The sequence below is a fragment of the Eupeodes corollae genome, chromosome 3 (genome assembly GCF_945859685.1).
Source record: "Eupeodes corollae chromosome 3, idEupCoro1.1, whole genome shotgun sequence".
In the NCBI taxonomy this organism is placed as follows: Eukaryota; Metazoa; Arthropoda; class Insecta; order Diptera; family Syrphidae; genus Eupeodes; species Eupeodes corollae.
In genome coordinates, this window is record NC_079149.1 from 98,211,373 (window position 1) to 98,235,360 (window position 23,988).

The 23,988-nt window shown below is 34.3% G+C and overlaps 1 protein-coding gene across 6 annotated transcripts in view; it reads left to right on the forward strand.

The window, feature by feature from the left end:
- Positions 1-23,988, forward strand: part of LOC129951993 (paxillin) — a 139,615-nt gene that overhangs the window by 66,677 nt on the left and 48,950 nt on the right. For 4 of the 6 annotated variants that reach the window (XM_056064402.1, XM_056064399.1, XM_056064404.1 and 1 more), the window contains exons 2-6: positions 16,305-16,444; positions 21,505-21,790; positions 21,857-22,016; positions 22,085-22,188; positions 22,250-22,395. In XM_056064402.1, coding sequence (XP_055920377.1) covers positions 16,305-16,444; positions 21,505-21,790; positions 21,857-22,016; positions 22,085-22,188; positions 22,250-22,395 — 836 coding nt within the window. Of the gene's footprint in view, positions 1-761; positions 892-11,901; positions 12,150-16,165; positions 16,212-16,304; positions 16,445-21,504; positions 21,791-21,856; positions 22,017-22,084; positions 22,189-22,249; positions 22,396-23,988 lie in introns of those variants that run through there. The other 2 variants (XM_056064400.1, XM_056064401.1) reach the window with 2 other exon arrangements.

Sequence of the window (23,988 nt, forward strand, 5' to 3'; positions counted from 1 at the left end):
CGCAGGCACTCCACACTGACACCTAGGTTAAGTAAGCTCAGGATTTTCTGGGAAAATATGCTCTTCGAAGAAAAACCAAAACTTGCAAATGTTTTTGTGGCCTAATCTCTGTGGCCTTGGCACGAAGTAAACACTATTATTTTCTTCGATTAAAGTACATTTTTTAGTTTAATTTTTTTTGTTTAATGTCAAAAATCACTGACATTGTTTTCGTAAATTTATGAAACCAGAAAAAAGAAATCCATTAAGTTTGTTGTGTTAAGTGATTTGTAATTTTTCATATATTTTCCCCTTCACTCCAAGGAAAACCAAGAACTAAATTTTATACAAATAGAAAATAAATAGCCACTCATTCAAACAAAATATTCATCTCTACAAAATCATAGTTGAGCCAAATAGCTGATCGTCGTCGTCGTTCGTCGTCACGGTCGTCCGCCCCCTCGCATTCTCAAAAAATCAACCTGAGCGTAGTAAACATTTGGAAAACAGCAGGGCGCCCATGCAACCCCATGCGGCAGGGAAATACATTAAACGTGTATAGTTCGTAGGTAGCAAAATGTACGCATAATATGATGACTCCTCCGCTTCTGATGTTGTTGCTGGCTGGTGCCTCTGCTGCTGTTGCTGCTGCTTCTACGGCTGCTTCTGCGGCTGCTGGTCGGAGGAGATCATGCCTCTTGGTGGCAGTCACAGCCACAAACTGAGACGACCGACAGTTGGCACTCAATATCACAATACATTGCGGGCATTTAGTTGTGCTTTAGGTTTTACGAGTATGAACACAAAAATTTTATTCGTGCGATTTTTCTTTCTGGCGATGATGTTTTGTGTTTGAATTTTTAGTTTTTATTCGAAATTTGCGGGGAATTTAGTTTTTTTTTTAATTTATTGGTATAGTTTTTTTAATTTTTTTTTAAACGTCCTAAATTTGAAATAAATTAAAATAAAACAACAAAAATTTTATGATGATACACATATGGCGGATTTAAAAAATAAAATTATGACGGTTATGAAATCAAAACAATGAGAATTTTTCAAAATTCATAAATATATTGAATTACTTTTGGAAAAATGTTTACAAATAATTTACAAAAAAAAAAAATAAAGTGAAACTAAAAAGAAATATTGAAATTGTGTTGCAATATTTTTGTTGTGATTTCTCAATAATTTACAAAGAGATAAACCAATTTAATTATTATCAATTGAAACCTTTGATGGTTGTGCAAAAGAAAATAATTATTTTTATTATTTAGTGATAGTGAAATTGAACTGTGTTGTCAGCCAGCAGCGTCTCGGTCACGCCGCTAATTACAAAACTTGAAAACAATCAAATAAATAAATAAATATAGAATTAACATCGAAATCATCGCATTTATTATCCCTTTGACGTTGTAACTAAACAAACGTACCTTGACTTCGAGATCTTTTTAAGATTTGTTTGTTTTGATTTTTATTTTTAATTTTATGTTATTTTCAAAAATCTTTTTTGTGTATGGTTTTAGAATTTTGTATTTCTTTTATTAGGTGTTTGGTGGTATTTTTTTTTTTATTTTTTTTGGGAGTGACATTTATGACATTGAACGTCGACTTTTATTTAGGTTGCTTTTATTTTTTTAATTTCATTTCTATTTCTCTTGAGGACCATGAAAGTTTTTTTGAAAGTGAATGAAAATATTAATCGAAAAAGAAAGATATTAATAATTTGTATAAAAAATAAACCTACAAAATTATTATGTCTGTTTTAACGAATAAATGTCAAAACAACGTAATGACATTTTACTCCATTTTAAAAATTATGACATATTCACACTATCTTAATTTTGTCCAAAATTCATATTTTTTTTAATTTGGGTGTCTCCGTCTTCCATCGACAATATTATTTAAAAAACTTTGAAAAATTAATTGAAAATCAAAGTTTTAAGGATAAATTTTGCAAATTAAATGACGTTTGTTTTATGTTTTACCGCTTTACAGTATTGAAACCTTCTATCAACAACTTTGACACCTACAGAATTCACACTTTATAATCTTTGAATAGCGTTTGTAGAAGTTGGTTTTTATCCTTTGTGAGTTTTTTATTACACTTTAATAAAAAAAAAGATTTTTAGTTTGCAAAATTTTTTCATTTGTTGCCATTTAATTGACGTTTTTCTCGATAGCAAATTTGGTTGTCAAATTTTAATACATATAACTTTTTGTTTAGTTAAATCAAATTAGGTGGCGCAACAGTCCGTTGAGAACTACGGCCTAGCGACTTACAATTTTTTTAAACCGAACCGAAAAACTCAGATATGACAGTCCTACGTCCTTACCGGTACGCCTATGGTATTACTTTTGTTTAATACATTTCATAAAAAAAATTTATTTTTGAATAAATGTTTGTCTTAAACATGCAAATAAAGAAAATTGAGGTTTTGACAGATACAAATTTAAGACAATTTGATTTATTTTATACTACACATAATGACATTTTACTCCATTTTGAAAAATTATGGCACATTCACACTATCTTAATTTTGTCCAAAAATTAATATTTTCTTGTTTTTTATGTCTCCGATGTTTTGTCAATCTCCCATCGACAATATTATTTGGAAAACTTTGAAAAATTCATTGAAAATCAAAGTTTTGAAGATCAAGTTTACCATCAAAATTGATTACTGACGTTTGTTTCATATTTAACTGCTTTGGATTGCAGTTTTGAAACATCTATTGGAAAAAGTTTGGAAAGAGTTTAAACTTGGTTTCGATCGTATTTTTCATTAAACATTAAAAAATGTTTATCTTCTGTGAAAAATATTTCATTTGTTGCTATTTAATTGACGTTTTTACTTGTTTGCAAAACCAGTATCGTCTTCTGTCAAATTTGAATACACATAACTTTTTATTTAATAAAAATAAATAGGTGGCGCAACATTCCGTTGAGAAGTAGGATCTAGTGACTTACAAATCTTAACCATTTCTGTATGAGAGTAATGTTTTCGATTGAAGGGACCTACAGTTTTAAGCCGAACTCAAAACCTCAGATATGACAGTCCAACGCACTACGCACCGTCACGCCTAGGGTACTACTTTTATTTAATACATTTTATAAAAAAGATTATTTTTGAATAAATGTTTGTCTTAAATATTCAAATAAAGAAAATTGAGGTTTTGACAGATAAAAATCTAAAATAATTTGATTTGTTTTAGACTATACATAATGACATTTTACTCCATTTTGAAAAATTATGGCAGATTCACGCTATCTTAACTTTGTTTAAAACTCATATTTGTAACTTTTTATGTCTCTTATGTTTTGTTAATCTGCCATCGTCAATACTGTTTGGAATTTTTTGAAAAATTCATTGAAAATCAAAGTTTTAAAGATAATTTTTACCAACAAAATTGATTTCTGACGTTTGTCCCATGTTTTATGGCTGAAACACAAACAAGCTTCAGCTTCGGCTTCGCCTGACCTTTACGAGTTCAGCCATAGGAATTCAATGCATGCTATCACAATGGAGCTTCTACCTCACGTTTCGTTTGACAATCGTAAGGAAAAGAACGTAATGTAACGTAATGTGACTCCAAACGGAAGCTCTAGTTCAGCTCTAGCTGTATAAAAATGTCAACAAACAAAATATTTGCTCTTTGGAGGGATTAAATAATGAAATGTCATTCAAAGCAACCTCGAAGCAGGCCTAACGTAACGCAGACGAAGCCGAAGCTGAAGCGTGTATGTGTTTCAGCCATTACTGTTTTGGATTGCAGTTTTGAAGCATTCAATCAACAACTCTGACATCTTTTGAATTCATATTATTTTAAAGCGTTTGAAAAGAGTTTAAACTTGGTTTCGATCGTATTTTCCATTAAACATCAAAAAATGTATATCTTCTGTGCAAAATATTTCATTTGTTGCCATTTAATTGACGTTTTTTCTTGATTGCAAAATCAATATCGGCTGTCAAATATCAAATTTGAATACATATAACTTCTTATTAAATAAAAAAAAAATAGGTGGCGCTACAGTCCCTTGAGAAGTAGGATCTAGTGACTTACAACTCCAAACCATTTCTGTGTGCGAGTAATGTTATCGATTGAGGGGACCTACAGTTTTAAGTCGACCCGAAAATTCAGATATGACAGTCCTACGTACTAACCGGTACGCCTAGGGTACTACTTTTGTTTAATACATTTCATAAAAAGATTATTTTTGAATACATTTTTGTCTTAAACATTAAAAATGAAAAAATCTAAATTAAATTGATTTATTTCCCAATGGAAAAGCCGTGTAGTAAATTTGCATCGATTTAAATTGACATCAAAATGAGAAATGCTTGATTAAACGCTGCATTCACCAGCCATGTTTTTTTTGTGATATAATATTTGTAAAATTTTAGTATTTTGACAGCTACATTGACACAGAAAATCAAGGCTCAAGTGGAACTGTCATTGTCATTTATTTTTGACTTTTCAGAACTTGAGCGATTTATAAAATCATGATTTCTTCTAGTAATTAAAAAGAATTTAAATATGCACGTAAGTTCATAGCTTTTTTATTGGCTCTTGTTTAATTTAGCGGAAGTAAACGAAAAATTAACGAAGCTGAGTTTACACTTGTCAGTTGAACTTTGTGTAGTTAGGTCTAATTTTTTAGTTTTTGTAAAAATCTTTGTGAATTAAATGATTTTATTCTTAAGTGCAATATTCATGTAACAAGTATTAATTGCCACACCTAATGATGTTCATAGACATGAACGAAACGTCGTGACAATATAAATAATTGTTTTTTTTTTTCATTGACCTGAAGCCCGTCATCATTATTCTCATCACTTTGGAAGAGGTCACTTCCACCAACAACCAACGTTATTGTCATTACTGAAATTTTTCAACCATTTTCTTAATATTTGTAAAAATAAAGGGTTATTCAATTAAGACTTTACTGCACTAATTGTCAGTTCGGAGAACGTATACGTCACTTGAAATGACACATCGGCTTAAGTTCACGAGTTTGATCTTGTATCGGTGTAAACTAAGACCCTTACTTAAAATACGCAATTATATGGTCTGAGTGATACTTTAATCTTAAAAGCGCAGTACAATTGTCTGATTTCTTGACACTTTGACTCACTTGTTGTCTAATTAACATGGCAAGATTACACAACAAACACGTAGACTTAAATTTTTGCACTAAAATTGTTACGAATTGCGAATAACGACCTAAGACTAGAGTTAAATGCTCTTAAAGTTGCGGTCACCGAATCCAAGTTTCAGTAGAGATTTTTTTGACGTTTCTCGTTTGTGTACTTTATAACATGATGAAAATTTTGAATTTACTGAATAAATAGACAGTGACAGTTTGATGATTAGTAAAAGGGTGCGTTCACAAATTAAATTTAAATGTCAAGTCCCTATTAGAATACCCGATAATATTCTCAACGAGAACTGTCATTAGGTAGTCATTTACTCCAATTGAAGAAAATATATCTTCCTACATCATGAACATTATTTCGTCTTATTTTAAACTTAATTTTGTGAAATCCAATCTTCTCAAGTAGGTAGATATTTATTTTTCTAAAGCAATTGTTTAAAATTATACCCATCGTGATTATGACAGGAAATTTAAATTGCCCTCGAATTTACAAACAAATCTTTCTTTTTGTTTCTCGTTTTACCTGATGTTCAATGTTCACTGACCCAGTATTTTCGTGTACGAAAATATATATACGAATCAAGCATAATGACGTTAGGAACCTATTAGAACCTATAAATAGCAAAGCTATGTATAGACTTCCATACATTATAATTCAATTTTCATCGGTCGTTGATTTTTCCAACAGACTGTGTCCAGATTCTGTATCTTAGTTTTTGTTAAATAAAATATGGTACATGTCATTTTTACAATTGTTTTTATTTTTAAACAAAAAAAAACCTAGGCTATTGTCTTCTTTAAATACGTTGAATAGAAGGTTGAGTCTAATAAGGTGGCAAAACTATAACAATTGAAAGCAATTCAGGTATAAGAAACCTTTTTTCCCTTTGAAATATGATGTATGACTAATTTTCTTTTGGATACTTAGAATTCCTGTACATACCCTTAAGGTATTTTAAATTGAAATACGAATTATCGACCTTGAATTACGCGGTCTTAGTTCCAGATTTTTTGTACTCAATAAACTTTGTTTTAAATCAAAGGCGCAGTTTTCTAATTGGAGGATAAACTCCAAGTTTTCTAAAATGTATCGAAAGTGAATCGAATTTTCCACAAAACCGAAATGAAGCTACTATGAAAATCGATTTTTCTACCATCTGTCAAAATTGACAATCCAGAGTTGCAACAGTAAGTCTCTAATCCAATAAAAGTCATAAACAAAAATGTCGATATAATTTTAGTTTAAAAGTTCAGAGCACTGAGAACTGAGCTGTCAAAAAAGATGTTTCTTTTTACGCTCAAAGATATCAGACAGCTCAGTTTGTGTTTCTTACTTCTTATTCGGAGCGCACTCTATGAGCAAATGGATTAAACTGCTGAGTGCTGAGCGTGGCTTATTTTATCATTTATTTCTTGTGGTATGAAAGGGACAATGATACATTCTATTGTTGACAGTTCTATTTTCCAGTGTGTTTCATAAATAAGTCGGGGGAATCTCGTCAAGCTTTGCTCAGAGCGTACGCACTGCTCAGTGCTTTGCTCTAAGTTTTAAAAGAAAAACGCTTAATGAAAACCTGGCAGAAATACACAGCTATTGAGTTATTACAAATCTTCCTCTTAAATTGACAACTAAAACTGTCAAATAAAATTGTTGATAGAGGTTCAACAGTGGTTTCAGAATTTATTATAACGTATATGAATATTAAACTAACGGTTGACATTTGTGATAAATGTAAACGATTGGCAGATCTGACACTATTGTCAGACATAACAATTTCTGACAGTTAACTACCAATGAACTGATGCGGCTAATAGAAAATCTTTCAAACTCTTACAATGTATTATCAAAATTAATCTAAACATTATTTTTCAAATAATTGACTTTATACGTAGCAATAAATTGCAAGAGAAACGTCAGAAACGTCAGACAAAGATACAAATTGGCAGCCTGACGATAAATTGTTTGTATAGACGACAACTACGTTATAATAAATTGGACAGGTTCAGAAAGGGACTTGAAAATGAAACAAGTTTCTAGTATTTGATTGACCAGCTGCCAAAAATAAAATTCAACTAAATTTTTTTAGAAAGTTGACTGGAAAGTTAGTTCCGAAAAATCTCCCTTACTATCAAGTGAAGAATACTTGTATCAAAATAACAGCTGATCAATTTTTTCATTTCACTGAAAGCTTAGCTTTATGCCGAATCCAAAAGGCTAACTTAAGAAAACACTTTTTTATGACAAGAATTTCCCTTGAAATCAACCAATGGAATTTTTTTGACCTGTTTGATTATATCTTTCATTGGAAATTTCTGTCATTGATGTCAAATTTCCTGATTGAAATCAAGCATTTCCTGGTGGGAATTTGAAGAAAATGGAACGCTTTCAGTGGAAAGCGTTAATTGAAAACGATTTCATCATTTAAAATTAACTAAAAGAAGTGTTTTGTGTTAAATAATTTATTTTTCTTTTTGACACCAAACATTACACTCTCTTAATCGTTTTTAAATCTCCAAACAATATTTTCAATGATGGAAATCTTAATCAGATCGATTCTTTGGATAAATTGATGTTCAACATGTTTTCAACTGATCTTCATTTTACTGTAAATTAATTGATTCGTAAAATAAACTTAGTATTGTTTAATTCTAGTCAGTATAGAAGTTAGTTTTACAAATGTCATTTTTAATTTGATCTATGTTCAGGAACCTAAATTAACAGATCTTGTTTTTTTTGGCACATCAATAGAAATTGAACTTAGGTTGAGACTCTGTTATTTCATCAATTATCGAATTATGAAGCCAAAACCAGATTAGTTGATATTGGTTCAATATTTTCATCTGTGGTTCAGTTTGACAGATTTTGATACTTTTCCTGATTTTCAACCAAGGTTCAAAAATTTAATTGACCTTACTAAAGATACTCATTGAAACTTGATAAATCTAGCAATATTATTAAATTAAAACTGCCTAATGACGAAGCAACTATTAAACTGAGATTGTTAAAGTTTTGATTTTTACACAATGGAAATGAATCGAATTAAATTCAACTAGGATTCAACCCTAGTTGAACCGAAATGGATGCGTTGAAATCAGAGGTTGGTCTGAGATTCAACAATTGTTTGATTTTTTTTTTACCCTTATTATTCAGAGGCACATTGTGAGCACTAGGAAGAGAGAGGGTTTAAAAGGAGATGTCGGTGCAAATTGGTTTTGAATTCCTGAATATTGCAATGACAGGGAAAGACAGAGTGTGGTAAGGCATTCCACATTCGTGTAGTACGGCTAAAGAAGAATTTCTGTATTTGACAGTACGGCCGAAGTTGGACTGGAGGGTATACTGATGAGCATTCCTAGAAGCGCAAGTATTACGGTTGAACTGTTTAAAGGGAGGAATGCAACTAGCTATTTCACTAGAGCATACGCCGTTAAAATAACGATAAAAAAGGGTCAGACAAGAGATCTTACGACAATGTTCAAGCGAAGTAAATGAACTTATGATGATATTATCAATTTAAATGCTCTACGTTCAATACTATCCAAGAAGCTTAAGCAAGTTGCAGGAGTACCAGCCCAAAGATGGGAGTTATACTCAAGCTTTGGACGTATGTAAGTCTTGTAGATAACAGCCAGATCAGGAGGGGTGAAATATTTCTTGCATCGCCTAAGGAAACCCAAACACCTTGCGGCATTTTTGGCGACATCGTGTATGTGATCTTTCCAAGAGGTGATTGGTGACACAATACCAATAATGTCAAAGGGGGTATATCTCGCTTTAACGATACAAGACAGCATTGGGTTTTGAAAGCATTAAATTCCATGCGGTTTCTTATTCCCCATTGAACAATGCTGTTAAGGTCGGAATTTAATGAGCTTATCATATTTTGTCGTTGCAGTTTCACATCCGAAGAAGAGGGATGTGAGTCTGAAAACGAATATGGAAAGCTAAGAGTACTATCGTCAGCGAAACTATGTATTGGATTAGATGTTGCAGACAGGAGATCATTAATAAAAAAGAGTGTTGGAGATAGAACAGAGCCCTGGGGCACACCAGCATTTATTTTATGATTTTCAGACTTGAATCCATCCAATACTACTTGTATTGAACGATCCGAAAGGTAATTACTAATCCAATGATGGAGGGATTCATGAAAACCGAAAGCACGCATTTTCGATAAGAGAGCCTGATACCAAACCTTATCAAATGCTTTTGAAATATATAGATTTGCTCCACTGTTCGGTGAGATGAACCATGAGATCACCAGTGGACGAAAACCGGTCGTTAAGAAGCTTTCGATCTTCAAGATATTTCTTTAGCTGATAATTAATCAGCGTTTCCATGACCTTGGAAAGAAGGGACGGGACGTAAGTGCAATCGGTCGGTAGTTAGATGGTGAGGAAGATCGCCTTTTTTGGGAATAGGCTGGACAAATGCCGTTTTCCATCCGCTCGGAACGAGACCTGAGGAGTAGGACAGATGAAAAAGCTTACGCAGTGGTTTTGTCAGCGTTGAAGAACACCTCTTCAGAACAATAGCGGGGATACCATCCGGACCAGCGGATTTATATGTGTTTAGATCTCTAAGGACTCTTGCCACAGTACGAGTTCAAAAAACGATTTGTCCCATAGAATCACTAACTCGCTCAAGTACAAGCGGATTCATAACACTCACTGGCAGCGTAGAATTGGCGGCGAACTGCCTAGGAAAGAGATTTGCTTTCTCTAAAGAGCTAACAAATGAAGTGTCATTGACAACGAGCGTAGGAACCGATGAGGAGGAAGAATTCTTCATGATTTTTACAAATGGCCTAACATTTTTACTGCCTTTGGGACATTGTAGTATTTTTTGACGTAATTTTTGGTCATGTAAAAATTTGGTCCGTCGAATATGGGCGTTGCAGGCCTTCCTGGCTTGCTTGAACTTATTCCGGGTTTCCTCAGTTGGATTGGCTTTAAAACAACAACCTTCTTGACCCTAATAACCTCTTTACAGCTCGCATCAAACCAAGCGTTTTCCTTTGGTCTGACACTTTTAACCCTGTTGGGAATAAAAGTTCTCATTCCCAGGAGAATTAAACTTGTGATCATATCAGCGCTGTCGTCAACGTCACTATCGAGGAAGCATAGTGACCAGTTAAAGATCCTGAAGTAATTATTGAGACTGTCCCAGTTGGCTTTCTGGTATTGCCAAACGGTTCTCTTAGGTGCTCTTTCTTTAACTGAACAGTTTTGACACGAGAAATTAGCTGATATGACACAATGGTCACATATGCCTAGAGGAGATAGAACACTAACAGTGTACTTATCAGGGTCAGAGGTAAGAAACAAGTCAAGAGTGTTTTCTGCTCGACCTTTAACGTCCGATATTCGGGTGGGCTCGTTGACAAGCTGAGTTAGGTGGTTCAACTCCATCTGTCTGGCCTGAATGTTAAAGCCATGAAGAATTGTGTACATTGAAATCGTGAGTAACAACGATTTCAGAACGAAGATAGGACGAAACAATTCTTTGGATGGAATCAGACAAAGCATTGAATTCACGAGAAGTTGATACTCTGTCTAAATGTAGGCTTCGGAAAAGGAAGCAGTAGTGAATGATTTGCTTATTTAATTTAATAAACCGATCCAAAGGGTGCTTCTTTCAAGTTTGACTTGTAATTCTCTAAAGTAGTAAAATATAAACCAAAATCTATAAAAACCTTTTCCCAATAAGGACAGCTTACGGAATCGGAGAAAGTACGTCACTTCAAATGTTTCATCGGCTTGAATTCAGTTTGATCTTATATGGGCTTCAACCAAGATCCTTGCGCAAAATACGTCATAGTGTGCTCTGAGTTCCTCAGTCCTGAGAACGCCGTAGAATTGACTGATTTGAATTGTTTTCAGCAAATGCCTGAACGCCAGCAACAATTTTGACATTTCGATTAACGATTGTCTCACTGTCACTGTAAAATCACTTCATATTGCCTAATAGGGCGGGAATTTATATTTTGTAGACGTGGCTCGTTCCTGTACTGTCATGATCTGAATTCATTGACAGTGAAAGTTGGATGATACGTGAAAGAGCGCGTTCACAAATTAAATTCAAAGTTGTCAAGTCTGTATTAGAAAGCCCGTTAAAACACTGGAATTAAGTTGCTAACTTCTGATTTAAAAAAGACTCAAATTAAATAGAGAAAAAAATAAATGGAAATATAAATTCGCTGAATTAAATGTTTTATTCAACTTCTACAGAATCTATATGAAGCTATAATTTACTCCCACCTTTTAAGTCTACAAATTCTAAATCCCCACATAATAAATAACAATTAAGACAGATTTTACTTCATTTATCCTTAAATAGAGCTTACAGTCTTACACATAAAAGCAACATAGGTTTATTAATGACTTGGATTTCCCATATAATTCAAAACGGAACCCATATTTAATTTATACTCGTAAATGTATCATTATATAGCAAATTCTATAAAGAATGTTCCCACCTTCTCGAAATTCTAGCACCCACCCACCTATAATTTCTGAATATTGTCGTAATTGGCTTGACTTCTATATCAAGTTCCTATCCACCACCAGCGTTCTTCGCCGCCGCCGGTACTAATAAACATAATTTAAATTGGTTAACTCAAGTTTAAGGTTAAAACCTTAAAATTAGTTTAGGTAGGTCGATAATAAATGTGATGATTTCAATACTATTTTGAGGCTATTTGTCAATGCCTATATGCCTATGCCTTTTGTTTATGATAATTAACTAAAATCTTGTCATTGAACTTTAGTTAGAACGCGTGGTATAGAAGTTGCAAAAATACGTTTGCAGCTTGGTGACTTCGAAAAAATCATTAAGAATTAAACTTAAAAAAAAAAAGAAATAAATAATAAATACTAATCAACAAATTTGATCTAACAAAAACAACAACAGCAGTAAAAACAACAACAAAAGAAAATATGTCAGCTAAACTTGTATCGTCGTCATTCAAAAGTACCCTCAATGATTTCCAAGTTGGTGTATTCGAAAGACGTTTGGGTAAGTGTGAAGCGCAACAAACATCACCAAGTGGGAGAGACAATATGAATTTATATATTTTATTTAACGCACGTCCTACGCTATGTAAACTTTTTGTCGTCATCATAGCAGACGCAGCAGATGATGATGAAGATCTATTGAATCCCAGACTTCTTATAGCCAAAGTATTGGTTTCACAAACAAAAAATCAAAATTTTATTTCTTTTAAGTGAAACACTGAACGCATTCATCCACTCTTGAAGTTTGTACACACCTTAAAAAAAGTGACATTTCAAATTTCATTTTTTCTTAGGGACTATTCACATGAGAACGACTAAAGGCTCAACTATAATAGACGTAACCGAGCTTAAGCCAAGTTAGGGGAACGAACCAATACGCAGCCTTATATGTCATTAACCATAATAGATATTCTGCTCAGTTTCGTTCAATTTCGCTAACTTTCACGCAATTATGCAAGAGCGATTTAAATATCTCGAGCTTAAGCAAATGTCAAAATTGACACACATTTGCTTAAGTTATCCATTATGTTTACTTTTTGTTTAGACGATGACTTCTGATAACTTTTCGTTCGGCTTTGACATTAGCTTACTTTCGGTTAAGTCTATTATAGTTGGGCTTTAAGGACTTAACGTTCATCCATTTTGACATTTCTTTCACATGGCTTTGTAGCACGAACATTTTGTTCGTTGCAGTGTGGATGGTATGTGGAACGCGAATAGAGTTTGACAGTTCGTAGCAAACCACACTGCAATTCGTTTCTACCAAATTGTTTCTTATAATTTAAATGTGTTTTTGTTTATAATCGACTTTTTGAAATGTGTACAATCACGTACGTTCGTCCATTCGTTGTTCGCTCTCATGTGCAAGGCCCTTTACTGTTCCAATCCCTTCAACTGTCACAATTCAAATTCATTTTTGTTTTCTATTAAATTCTATTTTTAGATCCACATTTGTTAAAAGGGTAAATAGTGTTAAGAACTCCACTTATTATTAACGATTTTAAGCATCTTGCTCATGAGCTACGAATTGCGAAGTGTGGATGTTCGCATATTTTGACTTTTCTTTTACATGAACTTTGTTTCTATTCGCAGACAGCAACGAATTGTCAATTTATTACTACCCTTTTCAACAAACAAAACAAAAGTGGCATAATTTTGAGGTTAAATTGAGCGCGAACAATTTATTCGTTGCAGTGTGGGTGGTATGTGGAACGCGAATAGAGTTTGACAGTTCGTAGCAAACACACTGCAGTTCGTTACTACCAAATTGTCTTGTTTGTTGTAATTTAAATGTGTTTTCGCTTGAAACTGACTTTTTGAAATGTGTAAAATCAAGTTTGTTCGTTCATTCGTTGTTTGCTCTCATGTGCAAGGCCCTTTATTTTGTTCCAACGAATTCGACTGTAATCAGAAGTTCACCCAATTGTGTGATCTAGGTACTTTCAAAATATTTTTTACTTTGAAAGATAATAAACACAAAATTAGCATTAAAATATATAAAAGGCTGTGTTCGCATTCGACTCTTTTGAAAATCATTTTTTAAAGGTCTAACTTTCTTACACAATTTGATAAAATGTCAAAATGTTAAAAAATAACTGATTCTCTGAAAACTTAAGTTTGACACAATTTCTTTCTTAATTATTTACGAAACTTTTCAGAAAAAATAAATGTCAAAACAGTTATGATGATTTAAAAATCAATTTCTTTTCTAGGCGTTTTGAATGAATGTCAAATTAATTTTTGTTTTTCCTTTTTGTCAATACAAATCTATTCAGACTAACAGCTGTCAGTAATTATCTTGAACATCGTTATGAGGTTTTCCATAGGTAAAATAAATCACATTATTTTTTATCTAGATTTGTAAATACACAAATTTCCCCTATTTTTGCATTCCATGGGGCAAAATAAATTGATTTATTTTTGATTTAAGATTAAATCATGAGATCTACAAAATACAATTATAAAACAAAATTAAGCTGGAAATTTAACAGCTCTACCGCACTCATTAATACCGAAGTTACACTAATACAATGAAAAAACAAAGCAATCCCAATCGTGTTCCATACGCCACGAAAAAAAATCAATTTTTGACGAAAGTCTGAATTTACCCATGGAAAACCACATAAGTTAGAATTTTTGTTTGAGCAACTTCATTCGACAAACTGGCACAAGAATTTTGTTTCCAACAATTCCAAGTTGAGTCTGGTGTAATCAAACCCTATATTATATTGATGTCGGCAGGCATACAATACTCCATTACAATTGTTGTTGAACATTAATTAAAATCAATTTAAATCTATTGTTAATGCATTTTATCAATTTATTATTTTTTTTTGTGATACACTGCATTGAACTGCAAACTAAGTATAATGTGTATAATAGTCTTAAATTGCGTGTATGATACGATTAACTAGTCGTTTAATTGAATGCGTTATTATTGTTGCAGTTCATTTTAATTGGATCAATGCAATGGTGCGCTGTTGAGTGCTGTCAGTTGCATGACATATAATTTTATATTTAGAAACCAATATGTCAATCTATTCCAAGAATTTGAAAGAAAGGTTAACACAGTTAACAACATTTCCGTCTTTCAAAACAGCAATTATTGTATCATTACTTTTCCCGAATGGAAAATGTCATTAACGCCTCCTCTAAATTATCTCTAGATCAAGATTTTTATGAATCAATCTCACACTATTAAAGAAACCCCCGCAAAACCGCCAAGTTGTAAACATTATGCGGTGCGAATAAAATACATCGAAGGTGGTCAAGTGCCCAAGTGGTTTTCGTTTTTGTTTGTGTAGACATTTACTCAGTTGGTTTATCTATCTGTCATAATTTTACTATAAAACAAGTTTGTAACATATTTCTTGATTCTCCAAAATATTACAACCTACAATTTTTTTTAAAGCTGTCAATTTGATAACAATAAGCTTTTCCTATTTCGCTATAGTGACGTATCTTGTTTGACAGGGTGGGACATACAAAATGTTCGTGAAGGTGCTATGTTTTTAAAAATAAAAATTTGACGAAAATTTTTCTGAATGAAAATTTCACATCCTGTCAGAATTGATCTTCATATATTATGCTGTTCAGTAGTGCTTACCACAATGACATATTTGCTTGTTATTTTTTTATCGTTTTTCATGGGTAAAATAAATTAATTTGGTTTTTGATACAGATCTGTCAAAACTCAAAACATAAAAGCATTCCATGGGTCAAAATAAATTGATTTATTTTTGATTAAAGGCAGATTTACACTTTGCACTAAAACTAACACAATTTTCAAAAATTGTTTAGTTTGACGTTTCACAGCTCACACACACATTAATTTACACTTAACAATGACAAAACAAAGTTCTAATAGTATTTAATGCGCCACGAGAAAAAAAAAAGGAATTTTTGAAGGAAATCTTAATTTAACCACTGCCATTTTGAACTTAATTTTTAATTTTTTTATCTATCTAACTGACGTATTTGTCAATGTTTTGAGTGCAGATATACATATTTGAAACGATAAATGTGTCAAAAGTCAAAATCTTTAAATTTTGTGTGTCTATTGGAAGACCAACATTGTGACATTTTGTAGTTTGACAGATCCTAATAAAACAAAAACTGCTATAGCTCACATTAGAGCTAAAACTCGACGTTTTTTTAGACAGCTTAGAATCTACCAATTTGTAAATCATTTACACTCAACAATAATTCAGGGCCCCATGTAAATGATACCCCTTACAAAGTTGCAGAATTTCCCTTCAAAGCAATACGGCGCTGAGTATATTCCGACTTGAAGGTATACAAACTGATATAAACTTTCTTTGGTTAGAAATATAGAAATGTCTCTCAATTGATAAGAAGACTAGAGCGATAACCTTTCTGTGTTCGTGTGACTATGCAATTCATTACGGCAAAAGCTTGTCACTCTTAATAAAAATGTTTGTATGCGTCATTCGTGATCGTAGGTATTTCCTAAGAGGAAGTTTTATTTTTGTTAATTTAAAAAAAGGAATAATTGATACGAAGTAAAACACAATGACAAGTCCTGGAGATTATGATAATCTTGGTAAAAGAAACAATAAACTTCTTCTCCTTTTGTAATAACTTAAATGTTTTAATTTATTTGTTTTAATATCTTTTTTTTTATTTTTATTTTTAGATGCTCTATTAGCTGATTTGCAAAACAGCGTACCTGGCCAAAATAAACAACAATCAACGGTATCGTCAACAAACTATCAGCACAATTATGGAGGTACACCTGGTTATGGAAGTGTACGACCCAAACAAACCTCAGTTTCTGTAAGTAAAAAGTTATATAGTTTTTTTTTTTAATCTGTCAAAACATTTATTTTGACAGTAGGCAACAAAAATTGATTCTTGTCTCTTATTCTTTGAAGGACTTCATATTGATCTCATTCACTATCGTATAAGCTAGCTTCAGTTCAACTTTCCAAACTTTCAAATCAACTTTCCAAAATGACAGTTAAGTACTCACCTGTCCTAACTTTAGGTTCAGTTATCAGCTAACTTTTCAAAACAGTTGCCTTCTTTGAAAGGCAGTAAACTAACAGGTTAAGACAACATAAGGGACTTCATTTGCAGTCAACTGCATTCTTTGAGCACAAATGTCATAAACTTCAAACTTGGAACCTTACTTCACCAACCTCTATTTTCAGTTGAGCTTGCAAAAACTAACAAAAACTATAATTGTCTGCAAAACTCTTTTTGAGCTAAGCTACAACTCGACTTGTATTTTTAATAAATGTTACTATTCCAATTTGGCAAGGACCCCTTTTACATAAAAAATTAAATGAATGGATTGAAGAAAAAAAAAATCTGAAAGTAATAAAGTTCAGCTTTCAGGTGAATGAAAAAACTTGATCAACTGTCATTTTGACATAAGTGGACTTGGCTTGATAGTAAAAGATATTTTTCTTGACTAACTTTCCAGTCAACTTTAAAAATAAATAAATTGGGTGGCGCAACAGTCCGTTGTGAACCTGGGCCTAGTGACTTACAACTCTCAACCATTTCTGTGTGCGAGTACTGTTGTCAGGAATGGAAGGGACCTACAATTTTAAGCCTAATCCGAACGGCTAATATGAGAAAACACTTTTTCATGACAAGAATTACTCTTGAAGGATTTGTCAATTCCTCGCAAGAGGCAGTACCCGCGAAAATTATTTTTTTTTTTTAAATTAAGGTGGCACAGGCAGGGATTGAACCCAAGTCCAACGCACTAACCATCATGCCACGGGTACTACTTAGACAATTCTTTGGCAGCTAAAAACTTGTCTTACTTTCAAGTCCCTTATGTCGACTGAACATGTCCACTTTCCAGTCAGCTTTCCAATGAAGTTGTCTTAATTAAAAGGCATTTACATGTTGTCCGGCTGCAAGTACAGCAGTGCTTTAACTTATCCTGTAGCATAGGGTGGCAACAAGATCCTTTCACCTATCCCGATTCACCGCAACTGACCTCAGATATGGATACAATTGAACACCTTGAGATCGAGCCTCCTTCAAAACTGATGGCCTTCAAGTTGTCTTTGATCTTCCAACGCGTCTATTACCCTGGGAATTCCATGGGACGGATTGTTGTTTCATATTGTCGTCAGGTTTCCCCAGTGTATGGCTTATCCAACGCCACTTCCGTTGCATGATGTCTACTCCCAATTTTTTCTGTCCGGTCCTATTCCACAGCTCAACGTTAGATATGGTTTGCGGCCACCGGATCTCCAGTATAGAGCGCAGACATCGGTTAACGAAAGCTTGTAGCTCGAGATGTTTGCAGACCATTTGCATGTTTGACGTTGGATTCGAAGAGTTTCAACTTAGTGCGAAGCGATGTTTTGCTAGAGTTCCACACAGGAGAAAGGATTCCAAATACACTACGGGCTTTGTTTATTCTACTGTTAACATCCAGATCCGTTCCACCATAGAGAGCTATAAAACTTCCCAGATAATTAAACTGATCGACCTCCTCTATGGTAGCCTGCCTTAGAATAACGTGTTTGCTTTGGCCCGTGGTTATTACTTACTTACTTACTTAAGGTGGCGCTACAGTCCGGGCGGACTTGGGCCTCAACCAATATGCGTCTCCAGCCAGCTCGGTCCCTAGCTAGCTGTCTCCAGTTTCGCACGCCAAGTTGGTTGAGGTCCTCTCCCACCTGGGTGCGCCACCTGAGTCGTCCCTCGGGATTGGATTCGAAGACCTTCCGGGATGGAGCGTTGATGTCCATCCGCTCTACATGACCTAGCCATCTAAGCCTTTATACTTTAATTCTGCTAACTAGGTCAGTGTCGCTGTACAGCCCGTACAGTTCGTCGTTATATCTTCTCCTCCATTCTCCATCTATGCGTACGGGACCAAAAATCACCCGAAGAATTTTTCTCTCGAAGCATCCAAAGACGCTCTCATCTTTCTTTGTCAGGATCTAGGCCTCAGCGCCACAAATGAAAACCGGGATGCTTTGATCTTCCAATTATGTCAATATCATCTGCAAATCCAAGTAATTGGATGGACCTTGGGAAGATTGTGCCTCTAGTGTTGACGGTTGAGTTTTGCACAATTCTTTGCAGAACGATGTTGAAAAAGTCGCATGACAGTGCATCGCCTTGTCTAAAACCTTTTTTGACGTCAAATGCATCGGTAAGATCTTTTCCGACCTTGATAGAGCAGCGTGTATTCTCCATCGTTATTCTGCACAAACGGATAAGTTTGACAGGGATGCCAAAACTAGACATTTCTCGGTAGAGCTCTTCCCTATAGATGCTGTCATACGTGGCTTTAAAATCGATAAAGAGATTGTGGGTATCGATTTGAAGCTCCTGGGTTTTTTCCAAGATCTGCCGTAGTGTGAATATTTGGTCGATAGTGGACTTTCCTGGTCTGAAGCCACACTGATATGGACCAATCAGGTTGTTGACGAATGGCTTCAGACGTTCACATAATACGACAGAGGAGACTGATGCCTCTGTAGTTGGCGCAGTTTAGAAGGTCTCATCGGGCATGCTTTCTTCCAACCATATTTTGCAGATGAGTTGGTGCATGCTCCATACCAAGTCATCGCCTGCTGCTTTGAATAGTTCAGCAGCGATGCCGTCAGCTCCAGCAGCTTTGTTTGACTTAAATTTAGATATAGCTATCTTCATTTCACAAGGTCGGGTAGGCGGAATTGTTGATCTGCGTCGCCGAGGCTGAGTGGTTCTATCTCCCTTACAGCGGAGTTCGGTTCGTCATCGCCGTTATATAATTTGGAGAAGTAATCTTTCCATATTCTCAGCATCGACTGCGGTTCTATTACGATGTTCCCCTGATCGTCTTTACAGGCTTCGGTTCGTGGCTGGTACCCTTGGGAGTTTTTTTTACCTTTTGGTAAAATTTACGAACCTCATTCCTGTTGTGATATCCCTCTATCTCCTCGATCGCGCGCTTCTCATGCTCACTTTTTTTCCGTGTTCCTCTCTCCTCTTCTGCTCGTTGAGCTCGCGAACAGCTCTAGTCCTTTTGTGCAGCGCCGCCTGTTTTGTATGCCTCTTGTTTCGCCCGTGGTTATTACTTTGGTCTTATTTGTATTAATCCTTAAGTCAGCCACCTCTCTATTTAATTGCAGCGAATGACACATCTGATTTAAGCCTGCCGTGTTGTTTGCCATGAGACATATATCATCAGCATAATCTATGTGGCTAAGCTTGTCAAACAGACTCCATTAGATACCGTGTTTTTAATTTGTACCCACCGTGGCAGTTATCACATCGTCAATCGCCAGCAAAAACAGAATTGTTGACAAGACATCTCCTTGTCTCTCTCCTTGACGCACATCGAACGAGTTGGATAGCTGTCCATTGTAAACACAAAACAGCAGACCGTCCAGATTCTGGAATCTTGCCTTACTTTAAATTTCCATTTACCGCTTCAACTTGCCTAATCTTAAATCGTTCTTATTTTGACAGAACGACAAATTTGACAATTTAAGTTGACAGAACGAGGAATTATATTTTGATAAAACGCTGGCTTTATGGCTGAAACACAAACACGCTTCAGCTTCGGCTTGTGTGCGTTACGATGAACCTGCTTCGAGGTTGCTTTGAATGACATTTCTTAAATGACACTTCTGTCATAAGCAGCTGTTATTTTTTCTCAAATGTTTGTTTTGATCTATTTGAAATCGAAAAAATAAATTTATCGCGGAAATAGCTTACATAGCCTATCGTGGGTATGTTCAACTCATGGAGCAAGAGGAAGCGCAGACTGAGAGACGTCTGTAGGTCCGAGAGATCAATCTATGTGGAGTTCTCCGAAACTCATTTTATGTTCTACAAATATGAAACCTTTTCAGGAAAAAATTGGATAGTTATTCTATGTATATTTTAATAACTTACTTTTTAATTTTTTCTAATAACCAACGGTTATCCCTCAAAAAGCAAATGTATTTTGTTTGCTGACTTTTTTGCAGCTGTTGAGCTGTCAGACAAAGCCAATGTTCAGCAAATTTGAGCTAAAGCTTCCGTTTGAAGTCACATTAAGTGATATTACGTTCTTGTCCTTACGATTGTCAAACGAAACGTGAGGTCAAAGCTTCATTGTGATAGCCTGCATTGAATTCCTATGGCTGAATTCGTAAACGTCAGCCAAAGTCGGAGGTGAAGCGTGTTTGTGTTTCAGCCATTAAATTTTAGACAATTACAACTACTAACCATATAAAATATGAAATTACGAAAATTGTGAATCTTTTCGCACTTAATCATTTGTTTAGCAAGTTTTCAACTTGAAACCTATGACAATTTTGAAAATCTTTTTTGTCATTAAAAGAAACACAAAAATTGGGATTGATCAAAAGAACATCCTTAATTTTTGTACGAATATCCTGGAAATCATAATGGTTCCATCAAGATGCGCGTGGGAATACAGATGAGCAAGGAAAAGGTATCAAACCTTGAGAATATTGCAAAGATATTTAAAACTTAAAACTCAAAAATCTTAAGTTCAATAAATCAAATCCATAAACAACGTAAATGAAAAATTAACCCGATATCTCAAAACTGGATGGTCTCACACGGGCCTGGGAAAATATTATATTTATAACTAAATATTTGATAACCATTCAGAAATGTGTCTGATTCATAAAACTATCCGCACTAATAATTTATTTTCTTAGAAATTATAATCTAATTCCATATGGTTCGTCATTGATATCCAATAAAGTTAAAGCTTTGGAAAACATTCGATTGTTGTCTTTGCATATTAATATTTAAATCTTTGACAAAAATAAGTTTGAAACTTAAATTTAAAAATATTATATTCTTCAGCAATAATAACCGTTTCTTTATTTTCGTTTGTAATTATCTTCCAATAGCCTATTTATCAGGAACATTATACAATGACAGAAACACGAAAATCCACCTCGCCAGCATTCAATGGCCATGGTGGAGGAATAGCTCCTGCACCAAATCATTCTTCGTATCAATATCAAAGTCATCAGCATCAAGGTGCAACACCAAGGCCACACAATAATGGTCTCTATGGAACAGCTAACCGAGGTGCTACTGCTCCAGCAGCTAATGCCAATAATTTATCCGAGCTGGATAATCTATTGCATGATCTGAGCAATGGAAGATATGACAGCACTTTGGAGAGAAAAGGTAAAGTTCAAAAAATCATCAAACACATGAATTTTTATTAACAAAGTTGAATGTTTATATTTACAGAAGCTGCTATGCCAGTTGCATATGGTATCAGTCAGGTTAAGCAACAACCAGGAAGCAATTATAGTACCCTCAACAGTACAACCAAAAGGCCAACTGTTGATAGTTTGCTGGATGAATTAACAAATGCATCTACCAACTCCATCTATGCAGTTCCAAATGGGTTAGATAACAATTATTGAATTACCATTGTTTTTGTTTGTATTAATATTGATTAACTTTGTATTTTAGCTCTGTTTCGGCTGACGCAAAATCACCAACTCCTGGACGTCATGTAACGATTACTGTAAGGGAAACAACTACTGAAAAATTAACTGGGCCGGAGGGAGTACCAGGTATTTTAACAATTGTTTTTTTTTGTTGTAATTGGTTATGAATTTGTATTTTTATTTGCAGTTGCATCACTAGAAGAACAAATTATTCATAAAAAAGACTCCTATGCACCACCTCAGACACCATCAGGAAATGCAGCCTCGAATGTGTTTGCTTCTTCAGCTACCAAGGAATTGGATGACCTTATGGCTTCTCTGTCTGACTTTAAGGTGAGTGTTAGTTTTAATACAAAAACAAAAATTCCTATAAAATTAATTCCTTTTGTAAACTTGGGGGGCAGTTGTTTCATTTTTTAACATTGCCCTACGTTAAATTTTTAATTTCTACTAATTTTTGACGTTGTTATCTACTTTCCACAACAATATATACTCAAATATTTTTGTGAATAAGAATTTTCGGAATTAGCAGTGAATGAGTTTTATAAATAAACTAACTGACCTGACGAATCGTATCACCTACATCGTTTTCTTATAACCTTTGATTTGTATTGAATGGTTGCACTTTTTATGCTTAAAATACTTAGTTATAAACTTTCATACATAACTAAATTTCAAATGAATAAACAATTTTTTTAAATATACCGCGTCTTCAATAGGACCAATACATGTGAACTATATTTTTATTTTCGTTCTTTGGAGCATAAAAAATAGAGACGGCCGGCGGCACGAACACGTCACATACAGTTGACCATGCGAAAGACACAGATATTCTACATTCCGCAAACTTCCAACGTTTGGTCATACGATTTTTGTATGGTCTTTGTGATATCCAAGCGTATTGGGAACAATAGTCGCTTTAAAGCAAACTGCAAGTCCGTTGGAATCATTGGGATATGTGAAAATTAAACATTTTCTCCTTTGTTCTTCCCTTTAATAGTTGATGCTCTAATGGCATTATTCATGAGATTTTTCATAGTTAACCTCCTTCTAATGTAAATCGATGTTGATTAGTATTATGCGAAATGATGATAACGGAACCAATTTTTAGTTGTAAATGGTGAGGTAGTAATCCTGGTGTTTCCGACGAATTAAGAAATCCCATAGGATAATTAACCCTGTTATCTTGATTAATAACAGTATAGACTGACTTAAAGGAAAATAACGGTTCAGGTATAAAAGGGAAAATAAAATTGAATTTTGAGGTCATTTGGCTCTTTCGCTCAACCAATATTAGTGAATTAGTGTGCTACGTCAGGAAAAACACGCTGAATAAGCTCCTCCTTCTATTCCGCAGGCTGACAATAATCGACATTGCAAGTGGGTGTCTCGTTGTTTAAATTTAATTTCAAGCCAGTCGTGAGCAATTTTCTCTTGTTGATTCAATTTTGGAAATATCGTGCAAACTACTTCAGCTAGTGCTTGGGTATCATATTGATGTTCCCCTTGCAGCTCTTGATTAAGGTTTAGGAATTTCTTCAATTATTTGTAGATAAGTTTTTAGTTTTCAATTTATTAACTTTTCCAATTTTTTATTTTTAACGAAACCAACCTTCAACTATAACGAAAATAACAAAAAACAATTATCCAAATCCTTCAAAGCCTTTCTAAGTTTAAGCGAGACTAAAGGTGGGTGTCCATTTGAGAGTAAACGTGCTGCGAGTCGCTCTCAAGCTGCTCTCGAGAGCGACCTCGCAAGTGGACATAATCTGGAGAGTAGCTCGTGGAGAGTTGACAAACTACTCTCGACATTCGATCTTTTTGAAAGTCACTCGCAAGTGGACACATGTGTTTACCACTATCCGAGATAAGCTCGCGGAATACCAACACAGTTCGTATTCTGCGAGTAGCTGTCGAGAGTAAACA